Source organism: Protopterus annectens, chromosome 12.part0 (assembly GCF_019279795.1).
Source record: "Protopterus annectens isolate FY-2018-M chromosome 12.part0, PAN1.0, whole genome shotgun sequence".
Taxonomy (NCBI): Eukaryota; Metazoa; Chordata; order Ceratodontiformes; family Protopteridae; genus Protopterus; species Protopterus annectens.
The window spans coordinates 1267812904-1267833988 of record NC_056746.1 but is presented as its reverse complement, the minus strand read 5'-3'; the positions used below and the strand labels follow the sequence as shown (position 1 = coordinate 1267833988).

Here is a 21085-nt window from a genome sequence, read left to right as displayed (position 1 = left end):
TTACTCAAGCCCTAACTTTCTAGCCCAACGGTTCCTGTAGTTCATAAATTCAAATGCCATGGAACAGCTAGTCACTGTTCCCACGAGAGGAGAAAATATACTAGATCTCATTGTCACAAACATGGGGACAAAATGCTCCACACGAAGTATATCCCTCATTGGTGAGATCTGATCATAAACTATTCTCACTGGAAATCCACATCCGCCCCACCCCAAGCAAAAGACCATAGTGAAGAACTTCTCTAAAGCAAACTTCACACTACTCAAGACTGGTGTGGTATCCTTCAAGGCCCCTGAGCCAGAGGAAACCACAACCCAAGCTGCGGAAGCCCTTACAAATGCCTTCTATGAACACCTCCAGGACTGCATGGATCAGGCAATCCCAAATAAAACCAAGACTCTTTCCACAAAGGGCAAGCGTCCAGTCTGGTGGACCCCAGCCATTAACAAACTTTACAATAAGAGGAGAAAGCTATTACATGATAGAACAAAATCCATAAAAGGGAAGTCACCCCTGATCATTATTAGTAAAAAAATACGAGCACTCATAAAATCAACTAAGGCCAATTTTGAGAGAAAAATTGCCATGGATTCAAAGGACAATCATAAGGCCTTTTTCAGCTATGTTAGGAACCTGGGTGGAAACTCCCAGATATGCTCAGAATTAGTCCAAAATGATACAAAATCACTGAACCCACAGACATTGCCAACATACTGGCAGACAGGTTCAGTGCAAACTTCACCCCTCTCCCCTAAAGGAGAGATAACTATCCCAGCCGAGTGTAGCCTCCCGGACATCTCAAATGCGCAGGTGAAAGCTGCTTTCTCTAAAGCTAAAAACACAGCATCAATGGGACGGATGGTGTCCCCGGCTGTGTGCTACACGAGCTAAATGAGGAATTAAACCCGCACATAAGGCAGCTGTTTAATCTCAGCCTTACCACAGGATACATGCCCAAGGAGTGGCGACGGCAACTGTGGTCCCACTCCACAAAGGCGGTGCCTCTCACGGACCCTGGTAATTACCGCCCCATAAGCTTAACAAGTCTAGTCTGCAAAGCTATGGAGAGGATCATAATGGAGCTCATAAACAAAGATATAGGGGACTTGCAGACATTGGACCCGACCCAGTTTGGCTTTGTCAAGGGAAGATCATGCCTTTTGAACTTGGTTGACTTCTTCGTAACAGTCACCAAGGCCATTGATGTGGGAAAGGCAGTCCATACAGCCTACCTTGACCTTGCAAAGGCTTTCGACACAATACCCCACTCGGGTATTGTAGAAAAACTTACCAGCTTAAATGTAAACCCATATGTCACAAGATGGGTTGCAAACTGGCTTAAGGACAGAACCCACAGGGTTAGAGTTGCTGGCGCTGTGTCATACTCCAAGCCGGTCACAAGTGGTGTCCCACAGGGCTCGGTCCTTGTCCCCCTATTGTTTGGCATCTACTTCTCAGAAGTACAGGCCAACATGGGAGGACTTTGGCTGACAAAGTTTGCAGTCGACTGCAAACTGGGCCATAGTGGAAAGTGCATCGGACACGGATATCCTTCAGAAGGGACTCACGGAAACAGATAGCTGGTGCCAGAGCCATGGCCTGAAGTTAAACGCCAAAAAATGTATAGTCATACCCTTCGGGAAAAACAAGGTAACCCCAAGCTACCATATAGGTGGCAATCCACTAAGCACAGAAGAGGTTATCAGGGACCTGGGGACCCAGGTTGACAGTGGCCTTTCTTTTGACACTCACATTGCTAAAGTGGTTAGAAAGACCTTCTACATTGCCCACCTGATCATGAAGGGATTCACATCCAGATCTAGTGAGGTCATTGTTCCCCTGTACTCTTCACTTATCAGACCAATGATCGAGTACAATGCCTCATTCGGGATGTATCTCACCCGACATCTGCAGCAATTGGAGAGACCCCAAAAGTTCCTCACCAAAAGGATAAAGGGACTCCAAAATCTGTCATATGCTGCCAGATTGAAGAAACTCCAGCTCTATTCAGTCGCATACTGTCTGCTCAGAGGTGACATGTGCCTGACATACAAGGCCATGTCCAACCCGGAATTAATGGACATGCTCCACCTCAAAAATCCAAATCCACCAAAACCACTAGAGCAAGCGACTTAAACCTTAGCACGGATATAAATAGGACGTGCTGGAGGGATAGATTTATCACTCAGAGACTCCCTATGCTGTGGAATAAAATCCCGGTCCATGTGAGGCAGAGCACCTCGCTGACTCTGTTCAAGAGAAATCTAGACCTGTGGATGGGTGATCGTAGGTTTACCCCAGGAATCAACTCTGTGTCACTGCTGGACAGAGGCACAACAAACTAATGGGCACAGTATTTTTTCATATAAGGGGTGGCGTAAGCCACAATAATTTGGGCTAGGCTTATAAATGCCTTAGGGCAGATAGCCTAGTATAAACCTATGAACCTATGAACCTATGAACCTATTAGCAATGCATTAGGTGTGACAAGTGTTTCCTGATCTTCCATAACAAGTATATGCTCCCTCCTTTATATAGGTTGATCACTGTCCTTTAGAGGGTCAAAACCTTTGTTCCCTTTTTCGAGGCATGGAAAGTAAATCTTAGCCCAAGTAACTAGCAGCATATGAGGGCATAATAGATTAACTGATGCACTCCCTGTTATAAGATCTACATGGCTGGGCCAAACTACGCTTTGTACTGCTGTATTTTGGCACAGTAAGCCTCCATACTTTTTATTAACCCCGCACCACCATATATCTTTAAACTACTGCAGTTCTAACCAGCCATGTCTTGCCTATTGGGAATGTATTTTGCACGTGCCAGTCTATTAGACCCTCTCGTGCCACAGACATACTCTGTGTATCTTTTATTCGTGAAACAGCAGCATTACTGGAGGATCTGATAGAGTATTGAAATGAGCCTCTAAAAAGACAACCTACCTCTCCACAGTTTAGGCAGACATCTGTAAAAAAAAAAAAAAAAAAAATGAGTGGATTAAGGTGGGTGATAGTCACCCCCAACATGCAGTACAGCTGCATCACTGAAAGAAGTTGTAAGGGGGTTGCCACTTTTCTCCAATTTTACTAAATATTTACTGAGACTGGGCTTCAAATAGTAAAGACACCATATGTCTATTGATTGCATAGGATATATATGCCCATTTGTACTAAGTCCATACTCATTTGCTATAATGTAAAACTATTTCAGCTGTGGAAAGTTATGGTGCTTTACAATTGAACTTCATTGAGTAAGAATCATATAGCTAAATACAGTGCACATGCCCAGCTAAATACAGTGCACAATCCCATATAGAAAGCAGTGATAATAGATTTCTACTGTGGCACATGGTTATCGTGCCTTACTGTTGATATAAAGGAAGCAGATGGTCTTCTTTCAAAAACATGGAGTGGGTCTGTTTTGAAAGTATTATAGAATGCTGGTACATGGCAGATTACCCAAACTGTTACATATTTCAATTGTTTCAAAAAATGGGTCCAGCTACTGCCATTCTGCGATACTAACTTAACAGAGCTCTGTCATTTATTTCAGTAAGTTTGATTAGATGGAATTATTTTTTATAAATACGTCTAAGGGCAGAAAGAAGAAATGCTTGTGAAACCAGACAGATGAGGCACTTGGGATCTAAAATTCTTTTCATAGTCCCTCATTAAAGTTACAGGTAATTTCTGGATGTTCTAGTAGCAAATTTCAAGTGAACTTGTCATGTCAGATGATTGTATAAATTACTACGTTACTCTCATTTGTGTACAGACTGGACTATGTCAGCAATTACTGACATGTATAGATATGTCTTTACATGATCATATTATCCCTCTACCCAGTATGAAAATCAACAGGCTGTAGTTAGGCGAGCAAACCCTGGCACCAAACCATTTTTTAAACATTATAGTTATTTCTACTGTGTACTCCCACCCACTTGTTTATTTTTTTCTTTACTAAATTCCTTATACAAATATAACTATATTTGTCAACCTTCCACTCATTCCTGCAATATAGTAAATACATATTAGAACAAACGGTTTATTTATAAGTAAGGCTGCCATTCTCTAACTCCTGGCTTTTACTAATATACATACACCGATCTGTGCCTCTTGTCATTTTCTGGTTATGGATGATATCACAGTAATGCCATGAATCAGGTCTAATGCCACAATAACAAATACATAGTATATGGAGCATCATGATTACACTGCAGTACTGGGAAAAAGGCAACCTAGTTGAACAGTAGTTTGAAAGGTGCTTAACAATTGTCAAGCACCTTTGTAAGCGCTGTTAACGTGGGTTATCGCTGTAGGCACCGAGTACTGCCACTGCTTGCCAATTACTGTTTTTTCAAAGCTGGTAAAATACTTTGTGTTTTTTTTTTCTTTTCTGTAACCACTAGTACATGGAACAGATGAACCTCCATGTACACAAAGAATTATGACTGGATCTCTGAAAGTAACCTTCCATTATATGTTCTTGACATGGATGCCAGGATTCAAAAATTTCTTAGCATGCATGTCTCAGGCACATAATAATGTGATTATAATCATAGGCCCCATCATATTCCCCTATGTGTTATCTCAGTGTAATATCAGGTCTGTAGGCAATGCTATGAACTAGTGTAATGAAAGAACTGTTTAAGTGATCAGCAATAAAAAAAAAAAAATGATGTCAGTCATTCGGGGAATCAGCATTTAAAATCTGAAATGACAGTGATTTCCACACCTCTCAGATGTCCCTGTTTTGGAGGACTTTTCTTGTTTTCAGGCCTAATTTACCCCTGCACATGATGTTTCTATTTTTGGAGGTATACACCTATTTTCAGACTTGATTTACCCCTTTGCAGAGTTATCTGAAGCCCTCCTCATCATGTGTGATTTCTGAAGCTGTCTAGTACACAGAAAATCCTACTACACAACCAACATAATAGTGGCACCAATAATTTAGCAATGTCCATGGTGCAACAAGTAGAATACACCCTTTTGGTGCAGAAGGCTGTAGGTTCTATTCCTGCACCAGTTGGATCGGTACCTGACCCTGCAGTGTATTATAAGGGTGGTGCTGTCCTCCTGAGTGGGTCCTTCGGATGAGGCAATAAAACTGACGCCCATTTGTTTCAGTTGCTGCTAGTTTAGGTGGATTTGAAAGATCCCATGGCACCTATTCAAATAGGGTAAGTTCCCTGATACCCTGGCCAAATTTCCCCCATTAGTATAAATGCCACCTTGGGTCTCCCCTAAAAAGAAGCCAATAGTCTAGTAGAACTAACCCAGTCAACAAAGGATAAATAAAATAAAATTTGAAGAGGACACACATCTTCAATTTTCCTTTTTCAAAAGTAAAAATAAATGACATTGTGTCATAGAATTTTATTACATGGTTCATTAAAGTTTACAAATTTTGCACTCTGATAACGTGCTTATATTTTTACAGCATTTTTTGTTTACACATGTTTCTCAGTAGTAGTTGTTTTTTTTTTTTTTTTTTCTATCATCTGCTACTTGGCTTTTCTCTCCAGGAGTCCATTGAAATGCTGTTATTAGAGCAGTCATGAAGGTAGATGTAAAAGAAATTACTGAAATAAAGTGTATGGTGAAGTGGTCTGGTAAAATGTAGATTAACCATTCCTGATATGATTTTCACTGCTGCCACCTTCAGGACATATGGTGCACTGCAGCATACTGTTGATGTAGGGCAGAAAGAAGCACTTAGATAGGGTGTGCTGAACCCTCATTCTTTACAACTTAAGACATTGCTTGTTGTCTAATTAGTGAAAGTAGGATTAATGTCTAAAGGAAATACCTCCAATTCTTCTTCTAGTTGTGTCTTCAAATAGAAGGCATGTTCAAGTGTGTCAACTCATGTATCCTTTGTTGACCAGGTTAGTCTCACTTGGCTAGTAGCCACTTTTCAGGGGAGATGTGAGGTGGTATTTTTTTAATAGGTGGAATTTGGCCAGGGCATTGGAGAACTTCCCTATTGTTTTTAATAGGTGGTATGGGATCTTTTACATCCACCAGATCTACCACCAACTCAGGCAGAGGGGGGTCTTGGTTTAATGTCTCACCTGAAGGATAACACACTCAGAAGGTCAGCAACCCCTTATGCTGTACTGCAGTTTGAGAAATTGGTGTACCTGGTGTGGGAAAAGGAACCCAGAGCCTTCTGCAATAACGCAAGTGTGCTACCTGTTGTTTCAGTGATACTGCTAGATTGCACCTGTGCAACTTTAAAATATTTCTCAACAGAACATAATAAATTTTCCAAGATGGCTGCAAATTGAACAACAGTTTAATTTCAGCTCTCCCATCGTGAAATCAGAAACTTAGAAGAGAAAGAGATAGTGAATTCATTTTGGGGGTAAATTTCAGTAAGTAGCTTGCAAGTACATTGATTAGATGCCAGCAAAAAAGAAATTAAGAGAACTTGGAAGAAAACCAACCACAAAAGGTGAGGAAAAACACTGACTGTGAAGAATTTTGCAGCTGTTCAACAAAAAGCAGTGCAAGCTCCAGCTTTGGTACAAGACATGACTTCCAGTAACCTAGATGAAAAAATAAGTCAAATATTCTCAGAGCTGATTAAAATAAATGAAACCCTGAAGGAGTATATCAACTCAAAAAACAAAAGGCTGGAAAAATGGAAGAAGCTTTAAAACAGATATTTAGATGAGGTGATAAAACTGAGAAAAAAGAGTTCAAAATGAAGAAAATGGATGAACATGAAAGTGGTCAAGAAGAGATGTTTCAAGAATAATATAATTAGAGGACAGAGCATGCAGGGAAAACCTGAGCTTTTCTCCTGTACCAGAGAAGCTGGAAGGAACAGACTGTATTAATTTTATGAAAGCACAGATAAGCAACTGGACTGGTATTCCACAGCAAGAGTTGCTAAATGAAAGGGCACATTGTGTGTGCATGCTTCAGCCTGGCTATGAGAAAGCAACTAGACCTTTAATAGAAAAGATGCAATGCCACCAGCAAACAGAGTTGATTCAGATAAAACTGTGGCAAAGGGACAAAATACTAAAAGTAGGAGACAGTAGGGTGTTTGTGGAAAATTATTACCTGTACACCAGGCAGAAGAGGAGTAAATTTATTCGACTAATCAGGGAATGTCAAGAAGCAGGCATGAAATTCAAACTGCTGTATCTAGCTATCTGTACAATATACTTTCCTGGAGGGACAAAATAATTTTTTCATGAAGAACAAGCTAAGGAGGAAATAGAAAAGTTTGTCCAACAAAATGTGAGCTGTGAAACAGAAGGAGATTCTGCTTCTTGTTCTTCTGGTGATAAAGACCACAGAGGGACTGTGCCAGCAAAACCTTTTCCAGCGTTTCAATGGAAAATACTTGAGAGACAGAAAAAAGCACAAGAGTTGACTAGAAGAAGTGAGAGTACGTTGGGAAGAAAGTATAGACTGGCTTTGGGAGATGGAGATAAACAGGAATAAAACTAGCAACTCAGAAATTGACAAATAAATGTGGGATTATAAAGCAATGATTATATTTACGAAACATGACAGAACAAGAAAACCTGGAAATCTTGGATTTTTTGACTTTGTTAAACTTTTAGGGGACTCTAAAGCATATGCTCTACTTTATGTCATTAATGTTTGGAGGAACACTTAGGAGGGGGAGAAGAGGAAGAAAAGAGTTAATTGTAAGTAAAACAAATTTTTGTTAACAGTAATATTTGTAGGATCTATATCACGTTGTCAAACTCTTAAAAGTTTGAACGTCATACGGTCGACACCAAATGTGCAAACTTTTAAAAGTTTGAACATTTCAACGGAGATCTCCGTACAATGCGGAATGGGAAGATTTCCCTTTTCTGCACTGTAGTGCAATCTTGGAGTTGGTATATTTAAAGAGTGGGGGAGTGTGGGGGGGGGGGCACAGGTAGATTTTTTCTTTGTTTTTTTTTTAATTACATTTTCAACCTTTGAAAACTTTGATCATATGGTGTTGACCATACAACATTCGAAGTTTTAAAAGTTCGGTATATATTTCTTGGAGGTACAGGCCAACACGGAAGGACTGTGGCTGACCAAGTTTGCAGATGACTGCAAACTGGGTAACATAATCGACTCTCCAGCCGACACAAGCATCCTCCAAAAGGGCCTCATAGAAACAGACAACTGGTGCCAGAGCCATGGCCTCAAGCTAAATGCCAAAAAGTGTATAGTCATCCCCTTTGGCAAAAACAAAGTGCCCACAAATTACCACATAGGTGGTACTCCATTAAGTACAGAAGAAGTAATTAGGTACCTGGGGACCCAAGTTGATAGCAATCTCTCATTTGACAACCACGTGGCCAAAGTGGTTAGAAAAACATTTTATATAGCCCACCTAATCATGAAGGGATTCACATCTAGATCAGGGGAGGTTATCGTGCCTCTTTACTCATCCCTCATCAGGCCCATAATTGAGTACAATGCCCCTTTTGGGATGTACCTTACCAGACACCTGCAGCAACTGGAAAGACCCCAAAAGTACCTCACCAAGAGGATCAAAGGGCTCAAACAGATGCCATATGCTGCCCGGTTAAAGAAACTCCAGCTCTACTCAGTGGCATACCGTCTGCTCAGAGGTGATCTGTGCCTGATGTATAAAGCCATGTCCAACCAGGAATTAATGGACATGCTGCACCTCAGAAAATCCAAATCCCATCGAGCTACGTGCTCGAGAGACTTGAACCTCAGCACTGAAATAAACAGGACATGCTGGAGGGACAGATTCATAACCCAGAGGCTCCCTTCACTCTGGAATAAAATCCCAGTCCAGGTTAGGCAGAGTCCCTCATTGACTCTCTTCAAGAGGAATCTTGATGAGTGGATGGGAGATCGTAGGTTTACCCCGGGTATCACTTCTGTGTCACTGTTAGACAGAGGCACAGTATACTAACTCGAAAAAGGGCATAGCAAAATTAATTTAAAATGGGTGGCGAAAGCCAAACACACTCTGGCTAGGCTTATAAATGCCCTAGGGCAGATAGCCTAGTATGAACCTATGAACCTATGATTATGCAATATAGACGTATATTTGTATAGTGCATGATATCTGCATGCTATAAAGTAAAGTTTTCTCAGTTATTTTCAAGTGTAGTGGAATTTTTCCTTCTTTTCTCTTTATCCTTGTTCAGTTTTAAGAAAAGTGGGCAATGCAAAGTTAAAAAAAAAAGAGAGAGCGAGAGAGAAAGAAGAAAAGTCTGTTCAATGAGAGAAAATATATGATTTTTCTCACTCTTTGGAATGGCTGTATTAAGCATCTTGACATTATCTAGTATCAAGTTTTAAGAGAAAGCAAATAAAAAAGGACATTGAACATAATAAAGCTCTCCTCTAGCAAATAAATACTTGTAGAAGCAATTTTGTATCTGGTTCTCATGTCTCCATACAGACAATCTGGTAAAGAGTGATACAAACAGAATACTTCTTTCTTTTAATGGCTAGGAGGTAATGTTTTCTGAAAGCATTCAAGTGTTTTCTCATTCTGGGTGAGCAATAAAGATAAAACAAAACCAGACAGCGCTTAGTAGAAGCACAGGCTATACCATTTGTCTTAGCTTGGATAACCTTTCTTTTAAGTTAAACCAAGTCTATGAGTGTTGCTGTCAGTTTGGGAAAATTGTTCTTATTAGCAAGATAAAACTTCAATATTTGAAGATGTGCATAGTTTTGTGTGTTAATATTAAGTTAATAAGTTTTGGGGGTGTATTTTTGAGGGCTTTCAATAAAACAGAAAGTTTTGTAAGATGTGACATAGGCTTAAATTGATACATCAAGAAACAATTGTATAAAAGGTCAACCTGCCAAACATTAGTGTGTGCATGAAACACAAAAGATGGAACTAGATACTTAACAAAAAAGCTGTTACAAATAAAAGGTGGGAATAACAACTTTTCAATAGAATGACCCTTTTGATGCTATATTTAAATGTTAATGATCTCACAGATATATACAAAAAAGAAAGAGTAGTGAGCTATATTAAAAATATAGAGTGCAAATAGATATGCTACAGAAGACATATTTGGAAATAAATGAACATGTGAATTTGATAAAGAAATAGTTTCAGGATGGTTATTCAGTGGAATACCTGGGGCAAAGGAAAAGAGAAGTACTTATATCAATTACAAGAGGAGCTCTGATAGCAATTGAAGAGGATAAAAAAGATTATGATAGATATGTAGTACTAAGGGACTACTGGCAAGGGAAGAGGATTACACTGGCATGTATTTATAGTCCACCTAAAACTGCTATAATGCAGCTTAAGAAAATGTTAGGAGAAATATTCAGCTTTCAGCTGGGAATATTACTTATAGGTGGGGAATAGAATTTGATTTACAGCAGGGAATATGTGTCTGGTGGGCCCAGAAGGGAAAATATAGCAAAGGAGGATAGATTTTTGAAGAAATTTATGAAAATATTTGGCATGGAAGATGGGAATTCAGTAGTAGGAGTTTGGAGCGAACTTACATATTATTCCCCAAAATACAAAAACTAGACTAGAAAGAACTTTTCACAGCAACATGTGCATTTAAATGAAAGTTTTGATACACATCCAGTAACTATTTCACATCACATGCCAGTAATAACTAAAATAAAAATGCAGGGTAATGAAATAAAAATGAGACGCTGGCATTTTTCCACCTGTCTGTTGAAAACAGAGGAATTTAAGGAATGGGTAGTGGAAATTATGTGGGAGTTATTAGAGAAGACAGAAAGTTCTTCTGAAAATATAGCTAAGAGTGGGATAAAATTAAAGTGGGGTTTAAATATAGGCTGGAAATTAAAGAAAGACAGATATGGTTAAGAAGCAACAAGAATTATTTAGAGGGCCTGATAAATGTTTACGTATTGAGAATAGAGGGAATCTCATAGAACAAGAAGAGGAGCAATTACAGAACGCTAAGCAGAAAATAAAGAACTACCATGATAATATGCATGAGCTTTGAAAGATTGTTGTTAAGTAACTATTTTTGGTAGTAATGCCAGAGCACAAAACCCTTAGAGCAGCGACTCAGGCAACAGAAAGTAGAAAAGGTTGACGCCAAAATTAGGGAGCCTATAGCAAAAAAGACAGCAAGAGATCCTGTAGAGGTATTAGAAATATTTTAGAAATTTTAAGAAAATCTGTATAAAGCAGAAGAAAAGGTACAAATGAATTAGCGAAAAATGCATTTAGTAATGAATTACAAACACCTTACAGTTGAACATTGAATATTACACATAAACTTTTATCCTGGCAAAAACTTAGAGAATGCTGGAGGGACAGATTCATAACCCAGAGGCTCCCTTCACTCTGGAATAAAATCCCAGTCCAGGTTAGGCAGAGTCCCTCATTGACTCTCTTCAAGAGGAATCTTGATGAGTGGATGGGAGATCGTAGGTTTACCCCGGGTATCACTTCTGTGTCACTGTTAGACAGAGGCACAGTATACTAACTCGAAAAAGGGCATAGCAAAATTAATTTAAAATGGGTGGCTTAAAGCCAAACACACTCTTGCTAGGCTTATAAATGCCCTAGGGCAGATAGCCTAGTATGAACCTATGAACCTATGATTATGCAATATAGACGTATATTTGTATAGTGCATGATATCTGCATGCTATAAAGTAAAGTTTTCTCAGTTATTTTCAAGTGTAGTGGAATTTTTCCTTCTTTTCTCTTTATCCTTGTTCAGTTTTAAGAAAAGTGGGCAATGCAAAGTTAAAAAAAAAAGAGAGAGCGAGAGAGAAAGAAGAAAAGTCTGTTCAATGAGAGAAAATATATGATTTTTCTCACTCTTTGGAATGGCTGTATTAAGCATCTTGACATTATCTAGTATCAAGTTTTAAGAGAAAGCAAATAAAAAAGGACATTGAACATAATAAAGCTCTCCTCTAGCAAATAAATACTTGTAGAAGCAATTTTGTATCTGGTTCTCATGTCTCCATACAGACAATCTGGTAAAGAGTGATACAAACAGAATACTTCTTTCTTTTAATGGCTAGGAGGTAATGTTTTCTGAAAGCATTCAAGTGTTTTCTCATTCTGGGTGAGCAATAAAGATAAAACAAAACCAGACAGCGCTTAGTAGAAGCACAGGCTATACCATTTGTCTTAGCTTGGATAACCTTTCTTTTAAGTTAAACCAAGTCTATGAGTGTTGCTGTCAGTTTGGGAAAATTGTTCTTATTAGCAAGATAAAACTTCAATATTTGAAGATGTGCATAGTTTTGTGTGTTAATATTAAGTTAATAAGTTTTGGGGGTGTATTTTTGAGGGCTTTCAATAAAACAGAAAGTTTTGTAAGATGTGACATAGGCTTAAATTGATACATCAAGAAACAATTGTATAAAAGGTCAACCTGCCAAACATTAGTGTGTGCATGAAACACAAAAGATGGAACTAGATACTTAACAAAAAAGCTGTTACAAATAAAAGGTGGGAATAACAACTTTTCAATAGAATGACCCTTTTGATACTATATTTAAATGTTAATGATCTCACAGATATATACAAAAAAGAAAGAGTAGTGAGCTATATTAAAAATATAGAGTGCAAATAGATATGCTACAGAAGACATATTTGGAAATAAATGAACATGTGAATTTGATAAAGAAATAGTTTCAGGATGGTTATTCAGTGGAATACCTGGGGCAAAGGAAAAGAGAAGTACTTATATCAATTACAAGAGGAGCTCTGATAGCAATTGAAGAGGATAAAAAAGATTATGATAGATATGTAGTACTAAGGGACTACTGGCAAGGGAAGAGGATTACACTGGCATGTATTTATAGTCCACCTAAAACTGCTATAATGCAGCTTAAGAAAATGTTAGGAGAAATATTCAGCTTTCAGCTGGGAATATTACTTATAGGTGGGGAATAGAATTTGATTTACAGCAGGGAATATGTGTCTGGTGGGCCCAGAAGGGAAAATATAGCAAAGGAGGATAGATTTTTTTGAAGAAATTTATGAAAATATTTGGCATGGAAGATGGGAATTCAGTAGTAGGAGTTTGGAGCGAACTTACATATTATTCCCCAAAATACAAAAACTAGACTAGAAAGAACTTTTCACAGCAACATGTGCATTTAAATGAAAGTTTTGATACACATCCAGTAACTATTTCACATCACATGCCAGTAATAACTAAAATAAAAATGCAGGGTAATGAAATAAAAATGAGACGCTGGCATTTTTCCACCTGTCTGTTGAAAACAGAGGAATTTAAGGAATGGGTAGTGGAAATTATGTGGGAGTTATTAGAGAAGACAGAAAGTTCTTCTGAAAATATAGCTAAGAGTGGGATAAAATTAAAGTGGGGTTTAAATATAGGCTGGAAATTAAAGAAAGACAGATATGGTTAAGAAGCAACAAGAATTATTTAGAGGGCCTGATAAATGTTTACGTATTGAGAATAGAGGGAATCTCATAGAACAAGAAGAGGAGCAATTACAGAACGCTAAGCAGAAAATAAAGAACTACCATGATAATATGCATGAGCTTTGAAAGATTGTTGTTAAGTAACTATTTTTGGTAGTAATGCCAGAGCACAAAACCCTTAGAGCAGCGACTCAGGCAACAGAAAGTAGAAAAGGTTGACGCCAAAATTAGGGAGCCTATAGCAAAAAAGACAGCAAGAGATCCTGTAGAGGTATTAGAAATATTTTAGAAATTTTAAGAAAATCTGTATAAAGCAGAAGAAAAGGTACAAATGAATTAGCGAAAAATGCATTTAGTAATGAATTACAAACACCTTACAGTTGAACATTGAATATTACACATAAACTTTTATCCTGGCAAAAACTTAGAGATTTATTGGAAAAAATGTTAATGGTTTTGTTTAATGTTCTCTATTGCTGTGGACACTGTATAGTTCTTTTTGTTTTTAGTTTCTTTTTTTTTTAGTTATTTATGTAAGTTATGTTAAGCATTACAATAACATATCATGATTTCATATTGTTTAAAATGAAATAAAATTTTTTTTGTAAAAAACAAAAAAAAAAAAAGAAAAGGTACTAATGGAAATGTTCACGGAAGAATTAGATATGCCAAGGTTAGAAGTAGATGAAGCTCAATTAGTGTTATGACAGGAGGAGATGAGACAAAACGGTGATGTATAACCAATCGCTCAATTAGTGTTATGGCAGGAGGAGATGAGACAAAACGGTGATGTATAACCAATCGCTCAATTAGTGTTATGGCAGGAGGAGATGAGACAAAACGGTGATGTATAACCAATCGCTCAATTAGTGTTATGGCAGGAGGAGATGAGACAAAACGGTGATGTATAACCAATCGCTCAATTAGTGTTATGGCAGGAGGAGATGAGATGAAACGGTGATGTATAACCAATCGCTCAGTTAGTGTTATGGCAGGAGGAGATGAGACAAAACGGTGATGTATAACCAATCGCTCAATTAGTGTTATGGCAGGAGGAGATGAGACAAAACGGTGATGTATAACCAATCGCTCAATTAGTGTTATGGCAGGAGGAGATGAGACAATACGGTGATGTATAACCAATCGCTCAATTAGTGTTATGGCAGGAGGAGATGAGACAAAACGGTGATGTATAACCAATCGCTCAATTAGTGTTATGGCAGGAGGAGATGAGATGAAACGGTGATGTATAACCAATCGTTCAGTTAGTGTAATGACAGGAGGAAATGAGACAAAATGGTGATGTATAACCAATCGCTCAATTAGTGTTATGATAGGAGGAGATGAGATGAAACGGTGATGTATAACCAATCGCTCAATTAGTGTTATGACAGGAGGAGATGAGATGAAATGGTGATGTATAACCAATCGCTCAATTAGTGTTATGACAAAAGGAGATGAGACGAAACGGTGATGTATAACCAATCGCTCAATTAGTGTTATGACAGGAGGAAATGAGACGAAATGGTGATGCATAACCAATCGCTCAATTAGTGTTATGACAGGAGGAGATGAGATGAAATGGTGATGTATGACCAATCGCTCAATTAGTGTTATGTCAGGAGGAGATGAGATGAAACGATGATGTATAACCAATCGCTCAATTAGTGTTATGACAGGAGGAGATGAGAAGAAATGGTGATGTATAACCAATCGCTCAATTAGTGTTATGACAGGAGGAGATGAGACGAAATGGTGATATATAACCAATCGCTCAATTAGTGTTATGACAGGAGGAGATGAGACGAAACGATGATGTATAACCAATTGCTCAATTAGTGTTATGACAGGAGGTGATGAGATGAAACGGTGATGTATAAAAAATCGCTCAATTAGTGTTATAACAGGAGGAGATGAGATGAAACGGTGATGTATAACCAATTGCTCAATTAGTGTTATGACAGGAGGAGATGAGATGAAATGGTGATGTATAACCGATCGCTCAATTAGTGTTATGACAGGAGGAGATGAGATGAAACAGTGATGTATAACCAATCGCTCAATTAGTGTCATGACAGGAGGAGATGAGATGAAATGGTGATATATAACCAATTGCTCAATTAGTGTTCTGACAGGAGGAGATGAGATGAAACTGTGATGTATAACCAATCGCTCAATTAGTGTTATGACAGGAGGAGATGAGACGAAATGGTGATGTATAACCAATCGCTCAATTAGTGTTATGACAGGAGGCGATGAGATGAAACGGTGATGTATAACCAATCGCCCATTTAGTGTTATGACAGGAGGAGATGAGACAAAATGGTGATGTATAACCAATCGCTCAATTAGTGTTATGACAGGAGGAGATGAGAGGAAACGGTGATGTATAACCAATTGCTCAACTAGTGTTATGACAGGAGGAGATGAGATGAAATGGTGATGTATAACCAATCGCACAATTAGTGTTATGACAGGAGGAGATGAGATGAAATGGTGATGTATAACCAATCGGTCAATTAGTGTTATGACAGGAGGAGATGAGATGAAATGGTGATGTATAACCAGTCTATAGGAAAGTCCCCAGGAATAGATGGTAATCCTGTGGAAGTTTGGAAGCTAGGAGGGAAGAACTGATAAAAATCTGCAAGGTTTTGTTTATCAGTATTTTAAGAGGAGGAGAAGCACCAACATCCTGGAAGAAAACGGTGGTGGCTGTAATGCCTAAAGAGGGTAAAGACCCATCAGATCCAGCTTCATACAGACCCATTTTAATCCTAAACCATGACTATAAAGTGTTTATGTCTATAATGGCTAAAGGAATGGCAAAGGTGATGCCAAAATTGATTGACATGGATCAATGTGGTTTTGTGGAGGGATGGCAAACATTTGACAACATTAACAGAACACTGATGATCCAGAGGGAAGCTGAATGTAAGAAAATACCATTGTTGTTGATGGATCTTGATGCAGAGAAAGCATTTGACAGAATAAGCTGGGAGTTTATGAGCAGGACAATGGAAGCATTTGCATTCCCTGACAAAATTATAAGGTGGATTAGGAGGCTATTTGAGGAATCAGAGGCAAAAATTAAAGTGGGTGGGTTCCTATCTGATAATTTCAGTTTGAAAAGAGGAACCAGGTGGGGGGGGGTCTCTTTCCCCTTTTATATTTGCACTATTTTTAGAATCACTGGAAAAGAAAATACGAGAAATTCAAGGATATAATTGGTATGTTAGTCAAGAAAAGCTGGGTCTATTTGCAGATGATATTATTTTATACCTGATAAGCTAGAAAATGACATTTCAGTGTTGTGGAACATTTTGAGGCAGTTTCAAATATTTTAGGACATAAATTAATGAATCTAACACAAAGGCGATAGCTGTAACTTATGTACACACACGTGAATTGGTTCAGTAATATTCATATTAATGGGGACATGATAAAATGAAGTACTTAGGAGTATGGATTAAAAAATATTCTGCTGAGGCAGCTAAGGATATGTAGAAAGAGACTAAACACAAGATAATACAAAACCTGAGAAACTGGAAGCTTTGCTACATGTGTATGGATAGCAAGATACAATCAGTTAAAATGTTTTTAGTCCCTTTTAGTTTTATACACAGGTCAGGCATATTTTTATCAACCAGAGGAGAAGCTGTGGATAGCAATTAAATAAGAGATGAAGGATTTTATCTGGGAGGGGAAGACGGCAAGAGTCAAGTGGGATAAGCTGATCCTCCCAAATGTACAAAGTGGTTTGGGTTTACCCGGTTTGAAGAGGTATTTCAGAGCTACACAGTTAAGTGTTATACATAGCACAAGCAGAAACCTATTATTCAAAGTGGAAAGGGATGCTGATGAAACAGGGGGAGGCTCGAGAAAAAAGGAGAGACTGGGATTTTTGGTGCAGATCCTCAAGGAAAATGACAACAACCATGCAGAATATTATATCCATAAAGTAGCAGAAAGGATTGTAAGAACTAAGCGAACAGGGGAATAGAGAAAGGAGATTCTGCCGATAGGGATGACTGCAATTAGGGATATAGACAATAGGCAAGAGGGGTCTAGCATTTATTGGAGAAAACTGGTAAAAGAACCATGGTATTGGGAGCAAATAGTTAGAGTGTGAAAGGTAATAGAATGGGAAGAGGCCAAGAATTTATTTGGACTGCAGGTTAGAGATTGCCTTTCCTATCAAGATTAATATTAGACTATAGGCAAAGAGAAAGAAATAGGGAGATCCTAAGTGAAAGACCATCACTGGTAGAGTTTTTAGTAGAATCTAGAAGAAAAGCTGCTACTAAAAAGGAATAATTAGTAGGGTATACAAGATATTGCATGATAACTATAAGAATCAATCAGAGGATGTTAGAAAGAATTGGGAAGTGAGACTGGATAAGCAATTCACAAAGAATCAGTTGGGGGGATATATGTATGTCTCCCAAAAATGCAACAAAGTCTAGAAGATTTAGGATCTTTGCTTGGAAGTGTTTACATGGGTATTTTTATACCCCAAGTAGATGCCAAAGCATTTTTCTTCAGGTAGACAGTAAATGTTGGATGTGTGATAGGAAAGAAAGAAGTAACTGGGAATATATTTTCTAGGAGTTTAATGAGTTGGCTGACTTTAAAGATTCCCTGCAGACTACTCTGTCAGAGATACTGGGTGAGCAAATTGGTGCAGCTGTGGAAAATATGTGGAAAAAATGGACATGCAGCACATTTTCAGAGAAAGCCAGGAGAGAAAAGCTCCAAATACAAGTTTCCAACAGACATTATTTACAGACTAACAATTACATACTATTTACAAGGTGCAGTATTGAGATTTATAGGATTAATACAAAGTGAACATCAGACATTATTTACAGGGTGTAGTATTTGAGATTTCACACAGAAACAAATAATGTACATAGAGTAGTGAAAAACATACTGATATACACACATGCATACAATGGATAATGAATGAAGGAAAAGGAAACACAAATAAAAATAAAGTTACAGGGGAATAGTAGGAAGTGAATTGGTGAAGTGAGTGGGGATAGTGGGAGGTGAATAGGTGAAGTGACTGGAGGTAAACAAGGAAGTATCGGTGAGGTGAAAGAGGTGTGGAAATGTGAGAGGTTGGACAGGAGTATTAGATTAGATTAGGACCCAGAGATGGTGGGCAGTAAATAGAAGGTTTACTGGGGAAGTGAGCAGGGTATTGATGCGAGAATAGGGTAATTGGAGCGATGGTAATTCAGCTGGGGATGAGCATGTGCACAGCCACGTGTCAGCTAAGTGATTCTTGAGAAGCTGTTTGAACTTAGAGCGGTTTATAGTAGTTAGGAGAAGCTGAAGGGTAGAGTTCCAAGCCCTGGAGATTTGGTTAGAGTAGAGTAGAAATCAAAATCTAGACCAACTAGAAGTAGCGAATACAGTAACAGAGATAAAACTGCTGGAACTGGGATCTTTAGAAAAGGATAGGAGCAAATTGTATAGGAAAAAATAGGAATTGTGGGAAGAACACATGCAGAGGAAGAACAAGGTTTATAAGAAAAGCAGGATTTGAATGAGCTGTGTAATGTTTGACTGACAATGACTGGATAGATTAGAAGTGATGTGTAATGTTTGCAACTACAATTACGTCAACATGGTTTGTGATGTGTAATCTTTGCAACAAAAATTGTGTCAATATGGTTTGTTTTCATTTATATGAGTGATAATTTAATAAAGATGTCTCTTGTTAAAACATGGTAATAATGTTTAAACAAGTTCAGTACATGCAGCTAAATATTTTGTTTGATAAAAAAGCTGAATAAATTACTCATCACTATCCTACTATTTATAATAAAGACTCATTTTAACCATGATGGTGCCATTATTCGTAAATGGTACGATATTTGCTGACTGTATCCAGTATATGAATATAATCATGTCTTACCAATTCAGCCAATACAGGCAGGAATATTATTATAGTTGCAGTATTACTGGCAAATTCGGTAAACATGGCAATCACCACTGTAATCAGCAGAACAGCTGCAGGTGGAGGCACATTTTGCAAGGGCTGTAGGCGACTTCCTAACCAGATGGACAAGCCAGACTCCTGCAGAATAAAGAAAATGTCTCATTCATTGACTTACTTTCCTTAAAATACACACTTTTGAAACCAAAATACAGTATGATATTTAAAACAAATCTGAATTATTTCCAAATTATAACAGTAGTTAAAAGTGTACTACATACAAGTGATTCACTTTTCAGTTTACAGTTGCTGAAATCATAACTTCCTTAAGTACTTACATTTGAGAAAAATGATAACACTGGTATTTAGATGCTTATACTAACTCCAAATCATGGAGACCAAATTCTTAGGTTTTTGAACAGCCCACTGCTTAGTAGCTTGCAATGACTTCAGTTCTCTTACAAGCGCCTCCTGGGAAGCCCCTTGGAAAATTCTGTAGATGTGGCAGAATGTTGTAAAGAAAGCCCAGTCCATGAAAACTTCATCTCCTTCTTGACTAAATGTTGTGATATAGGACCCAAGGACTGCAGAATATTATCAGACCTCCTCAAATCCTCTTAAGGACAATCAGACCAGGTAGCGGGCAGACATTTTTGGAGATACGGCATTGCAGTTATATAACAGCTCAAATTCAAAGCTCTCTCAGATATCAGGCTTATGCTCTTCAGAAAGACTACATAGCAGGCTATGCAGGTGCAAAAGAATATAGACCTTACTGCAAACCCAGGTGAGCAGGGTTCGAATAGCAACCCCGGCACTGAAAGAGTCATTACAGACATTTTTGGAGATACGGCATTGCAGTTATACAACAGCTCAAATTTAAAGCTATCCAAGATATCAGGCTTATGCTCTTCTGAAAGACTACTTAGCAGTTAGGCTATGCAGGTGCAAAAGTCTGCAGACCTTACTGCAACCCAGGTGAGCAGGGTTCGAATAGCGACCCTGGCACTGCAAGAGCCATGTAGGTTGTAGGGGGTACTGAAAAGTTGTGACTCACTTGCCTCTCCTGGACTGAATGGGAAGTTTGTGTGTGCTCAGGGAACCAATAGGGAAGTACAGTTTCTCCAGTGAAGACCAGAGGAACCACTTCTCATGCTTGAGGGAGGATGGTGAGGCTGCTTGCTGGCAATGTCTCTTGAGGAAGTAAGTAAGCGATGACAACTGCAGTCAGCCCAGTGTATGTCTTTGCTCCCCTATGCAAGCTCAACATCCATGTAGCGACATTAAGGCATAAAAAAAAATCCCTTAAGCCACCCCTGATGGCTGTCTGAGTCAAGGTCCCACCTGGTCAACCCTCACTCCAATAATGCAGAATGAATGAGCCAGTTAGCCAGCTGATGACCGGCAGGACAGTGGGAGCAAAGAGTGCAAAAAAATGCAGTTAAGCTATGCAGGGTGGTTGATTTAATTGCTGCTTTGTTAATAAATCATGTCCAACTGCAAACAAGCCATTCACTGTAAAATCTTACAAATGAATCTTTAAAAAACATGTAAAGAAGTCCGACATAAACAAAGATTTCAAATTACTATCAAAACAATGCATTCAAGGCTACTCTGGGGGCATGGAGGGATGGGTGTACCCATCCAAAGTGCAACTTATATATGAGATTGATCTGCACCCAAAAGGTAGATATGGAAAAGAGGTAGAACTTACAGTAGAGAGGAGTGAAAATGTAGGAAGGTAGAAAATTCCAG

At 38.4% G+C, this 21085-nt stretch overlaps 1 protein-coding gene across 4 annotated transcripts in view; it reads right to left on the bottom strand.

The window, feature by feature from the left end:
* The window catches only part of SLC13A3 (solute carrier family 13 member 3), a 709014-nt gene that overhangs the window by 97181 nt on the left and 590748 nt on the right, over window positions 1-21085 (bottom strand). For 3 of the 4 annotated variants that reach the window (XM_044090300.1, XM_044090299.1, XM_044090298.1), the window contains exon 11: window positions 19310-19471. In XM_044090300.1, the coding sequence (XP_043946235.1) occupies window positions 19310-19471 (162 nt within the window). Of the gene's footprint in view, window positions 1-19309; window positions 19472-21085 lie in introns of those variants that run through there. The other variant, XR_006367149.1, reaches the window with a different exon arrangement.